The following is a 15,012-nucleotide window of genomic DNA, read 5'->3' as shown; positions in this document are numbered from 1 at the left end:
TTTAGCAAACCCCTTTTTCCCTCATTTTTAAAACTTAAAAAGTTAATAATACCTACTTTAAGGTTGTTGGGAGAATAGAGATACTTTCTGCTGGCAGATAAGAGGTGCTATAAGAATAAAACTCAACTTTGCTGATTTCTATTATTATCAGCATTATCATTGCACATCTAGTACGTAATAGGACCAAAGAGAGAACTCTTAAATCTATAAGAAAAATAGTTCTTTGAAGAATTCAACAAAAGGCTAAAAATCCCCAATGAGGTTTAGTTCTGGGTCTCTTCAGAAGTCCTGCAATCACTCACAGACTGAACTGCTTAAAAGTGGTCAGAAACACTTCTGAAACTGACTCAACTCATTAGTTATCTTTGAGAATCTGAAGTTTTCTGACTAGGGGCAAGCAGATCAGAGCATTTCTTTTTTTAAAATATAAATTTATTTATTTTAATTGGAGGTTAATTAGTTAGGAGGGAGGGGGGTTCAGGATGGGGAACACGTGTATACCTGTGGAGGATTCATGTTGATGTATGACAAGATTAGAGCATTTCTTTTAGTCATAATCTAAAAGGAGATCATATCTAGAAACATATGGGACCTCAATTATTTCATACTTGACAATGAGTTATTTGGAAAAATCAGGGTGCATGACAAAGTTCCCCAATCAAAGCTTGGTACAGCGAGGAGATTCAGTTAATGTTAAATTTCTATCTTCTCCTTTAGAAATGTGAGACTACAAGAATCCTTATCGCAGTGTGATCACTTTTCATCTCACAGTACTCACAGTACTGCTTATAAGTTATGGTCTTCCTGTATGTTCTATTGAAAATACATATTTAATTGACTTTAAATACTAGAAAACATTTTTTTAAAGACAATGTGTAGAGCGGTTTTAGGTTCACAGAAAAATTGAGTAGAAATCACAGGCTACCATATAGCTCCTGCTCCCACACAGGCACTGCCTTCCCGAGGATCAGCATCCCCCACCAGACTGATACATTTGTTACAACTGATGAACGTACACGGACACATCATTATCAGCCAAAATTCCTGTTACATCATTATCACCAAAGTACAACAAAGGTGGTGTATATTCTATGGGTTTGGACAGATATGTAATGACATCTATCCAACCGTGACAGTATGTTTCAGTATAGTTTCACTGCCCTAAGAATACAACTGCTACAACTCTTTGTCTCCTACTGCCTAGCCCCTAGCAACCATTGATTGTTTACTGTCTACATACTTGATTCTTCCCTAAGAATGATGAATTGGTGTCAGTTTATACTGTTTTTTCAAAGCAATCATAAGGAATGCTGAAAAAGCTAATAAAGCAACCAATAAGAAGTCAGAGATGTGAATGAGGCAGGGTGAGGGTGAGAAAGAGGAAGAGAATAGTTGAGAAGATATTCAAAAAGGCAAAAGGAGGACTGTATGACAGAGAAGAGCAGGGGCGTGAGAACATTAGCTAGGTCACTAGGAAGACATTTAGTTTCATTTAGTTTCATTTATTATATGAATGAGGGGAAAAGTGACTTCTATCCATTGCCTTTTCAGTGCCATATAAAGCTTGGTCCATAGCAGTTAGATCAGGGGAAGGTGAACAGGATGGAATCTGGGGACAAGAAGAGAAGCTAGAAGTCAGAGAGGACAGTCAGAACTGGAAGGGGAATGAGCGTCTGAGTAGGTGGCCCAGGGTTTAGGGAAGGAGCAGATTTTTCTTTTTTCAGATGTTGACTAAAGGGAAGTTTAGCCTGTTGGTAGGAGAAGGAAGTCAGAATAGAGGTATTGTGGGGTAAGTTTGTTTAGAACAGAAATCAAAGGCTGACATTTCTGAGAGAAAGAACATCTGCAAATGAGATGCTGTTTCTGCAGACTGCATTGCTCCTGACTCTTCTCGCATGTGGTAACAATGAGAATGGTAAGAATTCTGTTCAAAAAGACGTATGTGTGTACGTGTGTGTGTGTGTGTGTGCATGCATGCAGGCAGGCACATCCACCTGTTTGAGCTGGTGTGTGTGAATGTGTGGTATGTATGTGTGTATGGAGTGGTTTCCCCAACCTAGAGACTGAGAATATCAGCCTAGTTTCATTCCAGTATCACTGACTCCCAGTGCATGGCTCTTTTGAAGGTGGTCTACTATGTTTGAGTCCCTGGGGCAGCCAAATTTTTGCTGAGGTATCTTGCTTTTCCCCTAAATTCTGAGTTCCCTCTCTTTGGCACCTTTCTTTCTCTGTTTTCTCTCCTTCCCAATGTCCCTTCTCATTCTCTTTGTTCTTTTCCCAGATTTCCAGGAGCCAATCACCTTCCAAATCATTCGGATCTCATCATTTTATAGCCGATTCTTTACACAAAATCGGGGCTCAGCTTGGTTGGATGAGTTGCAGACTCATGCCTGGGAAAGCAACTCTGACACAGTGATTTACCTGCATCCTTGGTCCAAAGGCAACTTCAGTGATAAGGAGTTGATAGAAGTGGAAAACATACTTCATACATTCTTCATTAGACTTGGTCAGGCACTTTACAACCATGCCAGTCAATGGCAACTTGAATGTAAGTTCAGTTCCCTCAATGGAGGTTGGGGATATGGTGCAAGTTATGATGTGTGTGTGTGTGTGTGTGTGTTTCAGTGAGTTTCTTATTTCTCTAATAAGCAGCCTCCATCAATTCTGAGCCTTACCAGACACTCCTCTTCCTCATCTCTTAATTCACTTATTAAAGTGTGATTTTATCCCTCATTCAATCGCTTTAGCGATCAGTCTGTATATTCAGTGTAACCTACAGTGTTCTACTTATCCTACATTATTATAATCCCAAATCTCTCACACTAAGTCCTTTCTTATTTTTTTACCCACATAGTTTACAATACCTTCTTCAAATACTTTGCCCCTCATGTCATTCACCTCTTTCTGCATCTCCAACCACTACCAGTTCCCAATTTCTGAACCTCCAATCAAACTAAATTTTGCTCTATTCCCTCAAATTTTCTAAAATCCTCCCTTATGCTTCTATCATCTTTTAATTACTCATTTTATTTTATTTTTCTTACTCCTTCTTTCTTCTAATTTAGAACTTTTCTTCCCCAGATCCCTTTGAACTGCAGGTAACAGGTGGCTGTGAGATGCACATCAGAGATGCCTCAGTAGGCTTTGTGCGAATCGGTTATCAAGGATCAGACTTCCTAAGCTTCCAGAAAAATTTATGGGTACCCTCTCCAGAGGGTGGAAATAAGGCTGAGTTTGTCTGCACACTATTCAATTTGTACCAAGGCACCCAGGAAATAATACACAAGCTTCTCAGTGACACCTGCCCACGTTTCCTCTTGAGTCTTCTTGATGCAGGAAAGGCATATCTCCAGAGACAAGGTCAGACCTGCACCCTTCCTCCACAAATTTTCTGTTATAAAAATCATACCTTTTCATCTTGCTAACAAAGAGCCAAATGGGGGAGGGGATATTGGTTGACAGATTGCTAACAGTGGGAAAAGTATGTCCATCTAAACTGACATGAAACTTTGAACCTCTGAACCTTTGAATCTCTGAGTCCTCATCTGACTATCTTCCCTGCCCTCTGCAGTACGACCAGAGGCCTGGCTCTCCCTTGGCCCCAGTCCTGGCCCTGGCCAACTGACGCTGGTTTGTCATGTCTCTGGCTTCTACCCAAAGCCCATTTGGGTGATGTGGATGCGGGGTGAGCAGGAGCAACAGGGCACTCAGAGAAGTGATGTCTTGCCTAACGCGGATGGGACGTGGTATCTTCGGGTTTCCTTGGATGTGGAAGCCAGTGAGGCATCTGGCCTGAGCTGCCGGGTGAGGCACAGCAGTCTAGGAGGCCAGGACATCATCCTCTACTGGGGTGAGGAAAAACTGGGGGCCCACTGGGATGGGAATATGTGGCCCTCAAGCAGATTAAAGAGCCAGGTGAAAAACTGGGGATTCTAGGCAGTCTAGACCCAAAAGGAATAAAAATAAGATATATGGGAGTTGAAAACGAGAGCCCCATAGATACAGGAAGGAGGTTAGATGGAGTCATCTCTAAGGAGGGATAAGAGGGGAAATAGGGAAGGAGGAGATTGTTGAGGCAGACACTTGAATAACAAAGAAAGAGCGTGGAAATGCAGCAAAGCAGTGGGTGGGTTTGAGAAGACACTCTTGTGTGCACCCCGCCCACAGATCATCACAGCTCCGCTGGCTGGGTCATCTTGGCAGTGATTGTGTCCCTGGTCCTCCTGGCTGGTCTTGCCTTTTGGCTGAGGAAGAGCTGGTGAGTTCTTTGTGTCCTGCCTTCCCCCCAGTTCCCACGTGTCTGCCCACATGGTTTTCTCTCTCTCTTTGCATTGTTCTCCTCCCAGCCCCTTTCCTTCTTGCCCCTCATTTCTCACCTCCACCTCATGAAGAATGACTTCAATCTCTGTTCTCATCAGGACTTGCTGTAAACCTTCAAACACACTTCGTTTGGAATGAGATCCCAGCAGCCCAGGAACCCAGAACATATCTAAATAGAACTCGGAGATGATGGTCTTTCCACTCTCTTCATACAACTTCTTTAGATGCTGCTTTTTTTCTGCTGAATGAGCAGTTGTTAATATAAGCAATAACAAATGTAATTTTGCAGGATTTGTTGTTCTAACCTGTTGTTCAAGACTTAAAAATTCATAATTTAAGTTCTGAATGGAACACAGTCCTAATATCCTTCATGTATTCAAACGTGAGTGGATCATTAGGCTTATTTCAGATGTCACTTCATCCAAAGGACCTTTCCTGATTCACCAGTGGAAGCTGTCTCTGCCTCATCTGAATTTCCAGCAAAATTTAACTGGACTGTGGTAAATCTCCTCCTCACTTCAGATCCTCTGTGGCCGCTGTCTAGCTCTCTTTCCCCCTTCTAATTTTTAAGCTCTTGAGAAAAAAGTTCACGTGTTTTACTACATGCATCCTTGGTAAAATGTCTTACCTGTGTGTGATATGTTCTCCGTAAAAATCTGTGTTAAATTTATTTCAATTTTATAGCCTTTTAAACATTGATTTCTTTCCTGCTGTCTTTGTAGTAGTTGAGACATTTGATGCTCTTCTGACTAAAGTCCTTCTCACTTGACCAGGAAATTTCAAATTTTTCTAGTTCCTTAGTGATTTCTTTGAGCTCCTGAGGAGAAACAGAGTTTTGCCTCTGACAATTCTAATTATTTAACTCTACAGACCTATTGGGATGCAATGTTGCTCCAAGTATTCTAAACAAAAAGAGGAAGGCAGAATATAGACCCTTATTTTCAGGGTGGTTCATGGATGAGAACCAGAATTATCACCTTGAAATTTGTTTTAAATATTGGGTCTTGGATCTCTTCTTAGACTTCATGAATCATAATTTGCATTTTAGCAAAATCAGAAGGGGTTCATAGTCGCTTTTAAATTCCAGGAGCACTTACATGAGTGATGCCTGAGAAGTACTGGTGGGAGTATTTCCCTGAAGAGAAAAGTCAAGCAAAAAGAACAAGAGTATTGATCCTCAGGACTGAAGTGAGATCAAGGCAAGGAGATTACATAAAACATGTTCTTGTTATTCATGATGTTGTGTTAAATTTATGGGAAATGCTGATTTAGTGAAAATTGAGCCATTGCTTCTAGGGCAAATGCAGAGTTTGGTTCCAATGAGCTTCTGGTAACAACATTTTTCGTCAGCTAATAAATGCATAGCTTTATGTGCGATTCTTAATATATATATATATTTCAAAATAATCTATTAATTATATACAGTATTTCTTAATGATAAAATACCAGCCAAGAAGTGTTTAATCTTTTCTTGGTCTTGGGTAACACTATCATAAATTTCTTTGACTTTCAGCCATACCACCGTGCCGTCCACTATACTTTAAAAAAAAAACAAACAAAAGCCAGTCGCACCTCATGAATCCACAAATCTAGCTCTTTCCCCATCTCTTCAGTAGCTTCATCGTAACATTGTAGATGTTACTTTAACGCTTTCTGGAGTGGCTCCACTTAACAAATCAGTAAATTTCTTTCTGTTTTCCTGGATTTACTGCACTGTTGATTCATTAACACTGAACTCATGGCTCACGATCCTACAATGCGCACTTGGACAAAACTTTATCTACATGTGTGTTTTCTTCCTAAGACAGGTCCCAACCTTTCTGTGCTTAGGAACAGCAGACAACACTTCAACACTTTGCCTTAGGACTATTTTAAACAGCAACATCACCATCAAAGAGCACAGATACACAGGAAATGTGGGCTAAGTAGATGGTGGAAAGCATATGTTTACAGTGTGAGAACTGGAATAAAAATGCAGGGAGTCACCTTTCTCATCTGGGAACTTGTGAGGCAGGTGATATTTCATACCACTCTGCACACATCCTTGAATGACTATGAAAGCATTGTGAGTATTTACTTGAGCATTAAAAATAAATTTTAGCAGACAGATAAATAAGCACATGCAGAATTGGTGAATAGTGAAGATAGACTCTTTATGACTAATGAGCCAAATTGGCAGTGTGAGTTGAGATATCCATGGAGAGACTTCAGTTATTTTAGGATTCATTGATCAATTCAACAAATAATTATTAAGCACTTATCTTGCATCAGGAACAAATTGAGCATAAAGTAGTGGGGGAGAGAAAGATCACTGCTGTGTTTTGAGCTGAAAATTTTTGCCTTGCTAGTTTGTATGTCTTTTGGGGGAAAGTATCTGTTTAGGTCTTTTTCTTATTTTTTTGTAAACTGGCTTGTTTATTTTAATGATACTAAGTTGTATGAACTGTTTATGTATTCTGATTAACCCTTCACTGGATCATGTCATTTGCAAATAAGTGTTCTCATTTAAGGTAGGCTGTCTTTTCATTTTGTCCATGGTTTCCTGTTCTGTGAAAAACTTCTGTTTAATTAGGTCCTGTCTGTTTATTTTTGCTTTAGTATCCATTGTCTTAGGAAACAAAGGAAATATTGCTACAGTTTATGTCAAAGAGTGTTCAGCCTGTTTTTCTTCTAGGAGTTTTATAGGTTTTAGTCTCATATTTAGGTCTTATTCATTTTATTTTTGTGTATTATGTCAGACAATATTCTAATTCCATTTTTTTTTTACATTTATCCAGCTTTCCAAGCACCATTTATTATAGAGACTGCCTTTTCCTTATTGTATATTCTTGCTTCCTTTGTAGTAGATTAATTGACCATGGGTTTGATTCTGGGGTCTCTATTCTGTGCCATTGATCTATGTGTCTCCTTTTGTGTCAATATCATATTGTTTTGATTACCATAGCTTTGTAATGTATTCTGAAGTCAGGAGTGCTTCTTATGGTGACTCAGACAGTAAAGAATCTGCCTGCAATGTAGGAGATCAGGGTTCAGTCCCTGGGTTGGGAAGATCCCCTGGAGAAGGAAATGGCAACCCACTCCAGTATTCTTGCCTAGAAAATCCCAAGGACAGAGAAGCCTGGCAGACAACATACAGGCCACATGGTTGCAAAGAGTTTGACACAACTGAGTGACTGATACTTTCACTTTCATTTCACTGAAATCAAGGAACATAAATACCTCCAGCTCTTTGTCAAGACTGTTTTGGTTATTTGAGGTCTTTTGTGGTGTGATTCATGGGGTCACAAAGAGTTGGACACAACTGAGTGACTGAACTGAACTGTACTGACTGATGTTTTCATACTTGAAATTATTTGTTCTAGTTTCATTAAAAAATGCCATTGGTACTTTATAGAGATTGCATTGAAACTGTGCAGTGCTTTGGGTAGTGTGGTCACTTTACCAATATTAATTCTTCCAAGCAATAAACATGCTATATTTTCCTATCTGGTTGTGTTGTTTACAATTACTTTCATCAGAAACAGCATCACATTTTATAATACCATATAGAAACAGAAGGATAATACAGTAAGAATGTGGAGAAGAGAAGAGAATGGGGATAAGTCAATCAATCAAACCATTTATAGAGGAAGTCTGCTCAGACTAAATGATATCCATGAACCATAAATGGAGAATGATTCAACAACGCACTAATGATTCTAAAGGCAAAATACAACACAACAAAACAGCAGCTGGAAAATGTTTAATGATACTGTATAGAATAGAGACTGAATTTGGATTTGCTGTTCAGTTTCTAAGTTGTGTCTGACTCTTTGTGACCCCATGAACTGCAGCATGCCAGGCCTCCTTGTCTTTCACCATCTCCCGGAGTTTGCTCAAACTCATGTCCATTGAGTTGATGGTGCCATTCAACCATCTCATTCTCTGTTGCCCTCTTTTCCTTTTACCTTCAATCTTTTCCAGAGTCAGGATCTTTTCCAATGAGTGGGCTCTTTGCATCAGGTGGCCAAAGTATTGGAGCTTCATCTTCACCATCAGTCCTTCCAATGAACATTCAGAGTTGATTTCCTTTACGATTTGATCTCCTTGCTGGTCAGGGATATCCCAAGAGTCCTCTCCAGCACCACATTTTGAATTAGGATAATGGGTTTCATAATAGGCAGTATCTTAATAGGGAAAACAAACACAAAACTATGCAATATTGTTAGTTTTATAGCAAACTCCCTGGTGGCTCAGACAGTAAAGTGTCTGCCTGCAATGCAGCAGACCTGGGTTTGATCCCTGGGTTGGGAATATCTCCTGGAGAAGGAAATGGCAAACCACTCCAGTATTCTTGCCTGGAGAATTCCATGGACAGAGAAGCCTGGTAGAGTCCATGGGATCGTAAAGAGTTGGACACGACTGAGTGACTTCACTTTACTTCACTTCATGCAATAATTTGCATAGTTTTATAGCAAAACTATGCAGTAAAATACTTTTATATCTAAGAAAAGTATTGAAATATCTGCAACCTCAAGGCTCTCTGATTTAAAATGTTAAGGTTTTTGCAATCATTAAAGTCTATAAACGGGGCTTTCTTGGTAGCTCAGATGATAAAGAACCCACCTGCCAATGCTGGAGACCTGAGTTCGAACCCTGGGTTGGGAAGATCCCCTGGTGCAGTGAATGGATACCCACGCCAGTATTCTTGCCTGGAGAATTTCATGGACAGAGGAGCTTGGCAGGCTAGAGTCCGTGGGGTGGCAAAGAGTAGGACATGACTGAGCAACTAACACTTTCACATTTTCACACAGGCTCTAGATAGGGATACATTTCTATATTTTACCACTTGGTGGCAGTAGAGATTAAAACAAAGCTTCAGCTACTTAATACTGGAATTTTCAGAAGGTCTCCAAATCATACTACTTAAATTCACATTAACTTGTTAGCTCTAAACATAATTAAAAATTGCTTATAAAACATGCACATGATATTAAAAGTATACCAGCTATAATATGGAAATAGAATCCAAGGGAATATGTGGCCAGTAAAACAAGCTACCCCAAGAAGGATTAACTTATAAAAGAAAGTGTCATGGCACCCTATGCACAGGCTATATGTGGGTCATGGATTATTAGTGGACTACATGATGAGTAAGACTGATCAATTACGTAGTCACAGAGCCTAGAAGGAACAGACAAATATGTTGTTCAGTAAAGACACAGCTCTTCCTGGTCCTGAGGCCCCAAGGAAATTTCTTTCATCAGTTTCCATAGAGAAGAAACTGTTTGGTTCAGGGAACAGTGTTCTTAGGAAAGTTCTTTCACTAAATTTCATGAGGTTCACAGGCCTGTTGGTTTGTAGTCTCAAAGTAGGGTTAGCACGTCAGTCTAAAATACATTAAAAATTAAATGGGGAAAATAACTCTATGCAGCACATAGGATCTGGTTCACCTGTGCAGTTCTTTGATGCTCTGGGAAATTCAATAGAAGATCTTACATAACCTACAGAAATGAATAGACTATAAGTGTTCCATAAATATTGTTTATGTTGAACTAATTTGAATCTTTCAGCAACAGAGACTTTTAGATTGTTACTGTAATATACACCATATGTATATGTTTTATATAATCTGATAAATGCAGAGCAATAACTTTAATCAGTGGAGTTGTAGGTGGAATTTGCAATTGGCAATTTCTTATAACTTTTGGAGATCACTCATGGCCTGTTGTTTGAATCTCAAGTTTGCTCCCAGGAATCTGGTAGTACTTATAGCAAGGACCAAGATTCTTCTCAAGATATAATTTGGCTCTGCTCTAATATAAAGGCACTTGTTGGCCTACCTACAGCTCTGTCCATTCCCAATGCACAGCCAATTACACTTCAGAGAGAATACTAGACAGAAATTGAGAAACGGAAATATTTAAAATGAGAATGAACCTTAATTTTGATCTAAAGTGTCCTAAGTAAAACATTCATGATCTTTGAAAAAGTGACCTATATCCAGATGACCTATTTAAGTGAAACTGTTAACTTATGTCCCTAAATTGACAGTTGAATTGTCAAATGGTGCTATATGGCAAAGACCACTGATATTTTTCTTGAAATCTATTTTGCACTTCCTCTAGAATAAATCAACTGCCTAATCATTAGCTGGGCAGAATAAAATTATATCTCTTAGCACCTTTTTAATTGGTTGTGGTTATGTGACTGTGCTCTCAAATCAATGCGATTTGACAACTTTTGTGAAGGGATCTGAAGTATTGGAGGGTGGTGAGTGTGCTCAGCTTTTTCTTTTCTCTTTACTGTCAGCATAATATGGGTTTGATAAATGGACCTCTGGCATCCATTTCAGAGAACAGGATTGCCTTTGGAGTGAGGATCGAGCATGGTAAAGGACAAAACAAAACAAAGCAAAACAAAAATACAAAAAAAAAAAAAAAAACAAACTCAAAGCAAAAGAGGAAACTGGAACCAACTCCATGACAATGAAATGACATAATAAACCTGAACTGCTTACTTCTAGTCTTTTCACAAGAGAAATTTATCTTTTTTTTAATATCTGTATCTTTTTTAAAGATATTTCCTCCATTTTAATTTTCTGTTACTTGGAGTCAAATTTGATCCTAACTAATCCAGGATGTTAGCTAAATATCAATTTAAAGTTAATACTTTTGGTTTATGAAAGGTTTACCTATAACTCTTTACTTTTTTTAATTGTATTGACATATGCATTATTTATTTTTTGCTAAGAGTAAATAAAAATTTTGACAATACCACCCATGTTATCTGTATATAAGTTCATTTTTATCTATAAATTTTCTAAGGCAAGGAAGCAAATGTAATCATCATCTGAAATTTATATGAAATTGCTATTTACATGTGTACCCATGGCTGATTCATGTCTATGTATGGCATAAACCACCACAGTATTGTAAAGTAATTATTCTCCAATTAAAAAATTAATTAATTTGAAAAAAGAAATCATAGTAAACTTCTTGGAAAATGATAGAGTGAAATATTTAATAATTCATTTCACTGAGATAAATCTAAAGTACAAAAAGTAATTTTTCTACATTGAATCTACTAGGGAGGTTTAACTTACACATAAAAACCAAAGATCTATAAGATATATAGAAAGCTGGGGTAAAATTTTACCATATATTCCCACTCATTTTGAATAAAATGGAAGGTTGGTGCCTGTAGTTTAGAAGAATAAGTTCAATGCAGGAAAGAATTAACAAAGGCTTCTGGAACCTTTGTTGTAACTATAGAGAAAAAATTATTGTGAAAATAAAGAATAAATTAATATATAAAATATCATCCTTAGTCTCGCTATGTTGTTTCATGTCTAAGTGCTTTGCTGATGCTGATTTCCTTACCCAGGCTGCCTTCTGTCTACCAAGGTCTATTGTGGAAACTGAACATTCAACATTTAATAGTCAATGTAAATATCAGCCTCTCAGTGGCACCTTAACAAGATGGTAGAGTAAAAGGACCTTGAGTTCATCTCCTGTCAAGAGCACACCAGAATCACAACTAACTGCTGAACAACCATCAGTAAAAAAGACTACCAAATGTACCAAAAGATATATTCTCTATCCAAAAACATAAAAGAAGAAACCCAACAAAATGGTAGGGAGGGCATCCTTGTGACATAATCAAATGCCACGTTCCCCAAGTGGAAAACCTACAACCTGGAGAACAATTATATCACAGAAGTTCTCCTGCAGGAGAGAAAGTGTTAAGTTCCACATCAGGATGCCCAGCCTGGGGATCTGGCCTTGGGAGGAAGAGGCTCCAGAGGATTTGGTTTTGAAGGCTAGTGGGGCTTGAATGCAGGTGCTCCATAGGACTGGGGAAACAGAAACTTTACTCTTGAAGGGTGCATGCAAGGTCTCATGCATACCAGGACCCAAGGGAAAAAGCAGTGACTTTACAGGAGCCCACGCCAGACCTGCCAACTGGTTTTAGAGGGTCTCAGCTGTGGCCCAGTGTGGGGACAAGGACACTGGTGGTAGAGGTACTGAAGAATATTCATTTGTGAGCTTTCCTGGAAGCCACCATTTTGGCATTAAGACTTGGCCCCACCCAACAGCCTATAGGTTCCATTGCTCAGATGTCTCAGGCCAAACAACCAACATGAGAGGAACACAGCTTCATCCATCAGCAGACAGGCTGCTTATAGACTTCCTGAGCCCATGGCACTTCTAGCCTTCCTGCTTGATGCAGCCCTGCCCACCAGAGGGCAAAGACTCACCTTGATTCACCAATGGGTAGGCACCAGTCCCTCCCATCAGGAAACCTGCAAAAGTGTCTAGACCAGCCTCACACCCCTTAGGGCAGACATCAGAAACAAAACCCCTACAAACCAGCAACCTGCAGAACCAAGTTCTGCGAACACAGATCAGAACTTTCCTTGGCATCAGCTGGTGCCTGGCCCTTGGGTGATGAGACGGTAGTGTACTTATGGAACATATAATGCATCTGCTATAGAAGGCCACTTCTCCCAAGTCAAGAAACATAACTAACCTTCCACAGATATCAAAATACAAGTAGAAATTTAGACAAAATGAGATGGAAGGAAGACTACCCTACAAATAAAAATACTCTATACAACAAGACTCTCATTCAGATTTTACAGAGAAAGTAAAAGCATACAGAAAGCATACATGAAAAATCTAAAAGAATTTGGCACCACCAAACAAGCTTTACAACCAATGCTAAAAGAACTTCTATCAGCAGAAGAGAAAAGGCCGCAATTAGAAACAAAATAGTTATGAAATGAGAAACCTCACTGGAAAAGGCAAACATACAGTAAAGACAGAAAATCATCTACACACAAATATTTAAACCAGTAACTGTGAGAAGGGAGGGTACAAATGCAGGATGTTTGAAATGCACTTGAAATTAAGAGATCAGTAACTTAAAACAACCATATGTGTGTGTGTGTACATAAAATAAATGGGGGCTCTGGGGCTACTATGTTAAAACCTCATGGTAACTGCAAATCAAAAATCTATAATAGACAAACACAAAAAAGAAAAAGGAATCCAAATGCAACACCAAAGACAGTCATCAAATTGCAACAGAAGAGAACTAAAGAGTAAGGGAGAAAAAAGACCTCCAAAAACAAATACAGAACAGCCATCAAACTGGCAATAAAAGCATACTTGTTGATAATCACCTTAAATATAAGTGGATTAGATACTTCAACCAAAATTCATAGACTGGCTGAATGGATACAAACACAAGGCCTATATATATACAAGAGACCCACTTCAGATCTAGAGACACAAACCGACTGAAAGTGAGGGGATAGAAAAAGATATTCCATGTAAATGGAAATCAAAAGAAAGCTGGAGTAGCAATACCTAGATAAAATAATCTTTAAAATAAAGACTATTACAAGAGACAAAGAATGACACTGCATAATGACCAAGGAATCAATCCAAGAAGAAGATGTACAACTGCAAATATATATCTACCCAGCATAGGTGCACCACAATATATGAGGCAAATATTAACAGACCTAAAAGGAGAAATTGACAGTAACACAATAATAGTGGAAGACATGAATATGCTTTGTCCATTAATAGACACAGCATCCAGACAGAAAGGAGATACAGGCCTTAAAGGGCATATTAGAATAGATAGACTCTACTGATATTTAGAGCATTCCATCTAAAAGCAACAGAACACACTTTCTTCTCAAGAGCACATGGAACATTCTCCAGGACTGATCACATGCTCAGCCATGAAACAAACCTCAGTAAAGCTAAGAAAATTGAAATAATATCAAGGATCTTTTCTGATTGCTATAAAAATAATTGATCACAATGCTATGAGATTAGAAATCAACTACAAAAAGAATCCCTACAAAAACACAAGCATGTGGACACTAAACAAAATGCATCTATACAACCAATGAAATAAAAAAGAAATTCAAAAAGTTTCTAAAGACAAAGGAAAATAGGAACTTGATGACATAAAACCTATCAGTTCAGTTCAGTTCAGTTCAGTTCAGTTCAGTTGCTCAGTCGTGTCCGACTCTTTGCGACCCCATGAACTGCAGCACGCCAGGCCTCCCTGTCCATCACCAACTCCCAGAGTTCACCCAAACTCACGTCCATCGAGTCGGTGATGCCATCCAGCCATCTCATCTCTGTCGTCCCTTCTCCTGCCCCCAATCCCCGCCAGCATCAGGGTCGTTTCCAATGAGTCAACTCTTCTCATGAGGTGGCCAAAGTATTGGAGTTTCAGCTTCAACATCAGTCCTTCCAGTGAACACCCAGGACTGATCTCCTTTAGGATGGGCTTGTTGGATCTCCTTACAGTCCAAGGGACTCTCAAGAGTCTTCTCCAAGACCACAGTTCAAAAATATCAATTCTCTGGTGCTCAGCTTTCTTTATAGTCCAACTGTCACATCCATACATGACCACTGGAAAAACCATAGCCTTGACTAGACGGACCTTTGGTGGCAAAGTAATGTCTACAGAGTTACAAACTTAACATCCAGAATGAGTGTTTTAATTCTTTGTAAAAATTTACCAACAGTGGTTTGACCTGTGCTTACTTTATTCTTATCATATAATTTATAAAATATTTTTTCTATGCCTTGGTGTATTTTCATAATTCTTTCTAAGTCTGAACCAGGTTCCAACATTTTATACTTGTTTTCAGTTTTGGGGAGTATCTCTGAAATTTCCTTA

The 15,012-nt window shown here is 38.8% G+C and overlaps 1 protein-coding gene across 2 annotated transcripts; it reads left to right on the top strand.

Moving 5' to 3' along the window:
- Positions 1–1,411: 1,411 nt before the first annotated feature.
- On the top strand, positions 1,412–7,805 carry LOC120855636 (T-cell surface glycoprotein CD1a-like). 2 transcript variants are annotated; one of them, XM_040230178.1, is made up of 6 exons: positions 1,412–1,915; positions 2,282–2,548; positions 3,082–3,360; positions 3,572–3,850; positions 4,168–4,258; positions 4,419–7,805. In XM_040230178.1, exons 1-6 carry the CDS (start codon positions 1,855–1,857, stop codon positions 4,456–4,458), a joined length of 1,017 nt encoding a protein of 338 aa, XP_040086112.1. In that variant the 5' UTR covers positions 1,412–1,854; the 3' UTR covers positions 4,459–7,805. The 2 variants fall into 2 exon arrangements, with proteins under 2 accessions (XP_040086112.1, XP_040086113.1); XM_040230179.1 differs by having other exon boundaries at positions 5,408–5,872.
- Positions 7,806–15,012: the final 7,207 nt, after the last annotated feature.

Source organism: Oryx dammah, unplaced genomic scaffold, assembly GCF_014754425.2.
Source record: "Oryx dammah isolate SB20612 unplaced genomic scaffold, SCBI_Odam_1.1 HiC_scaffold_28, whole genome shotgun sequence".
Taxonomy (NCBI): Eukaryota; Metazoa; Chordata; class Mammalia; order Artiodactyla; family Bovidae; genus Oryx; species Oryx dammah.
The sequence above is the reverse complement of the archived record's forward strand: the minus strand, read 5'-3'. Positions and strand labels throughout refer to the sequence as shown.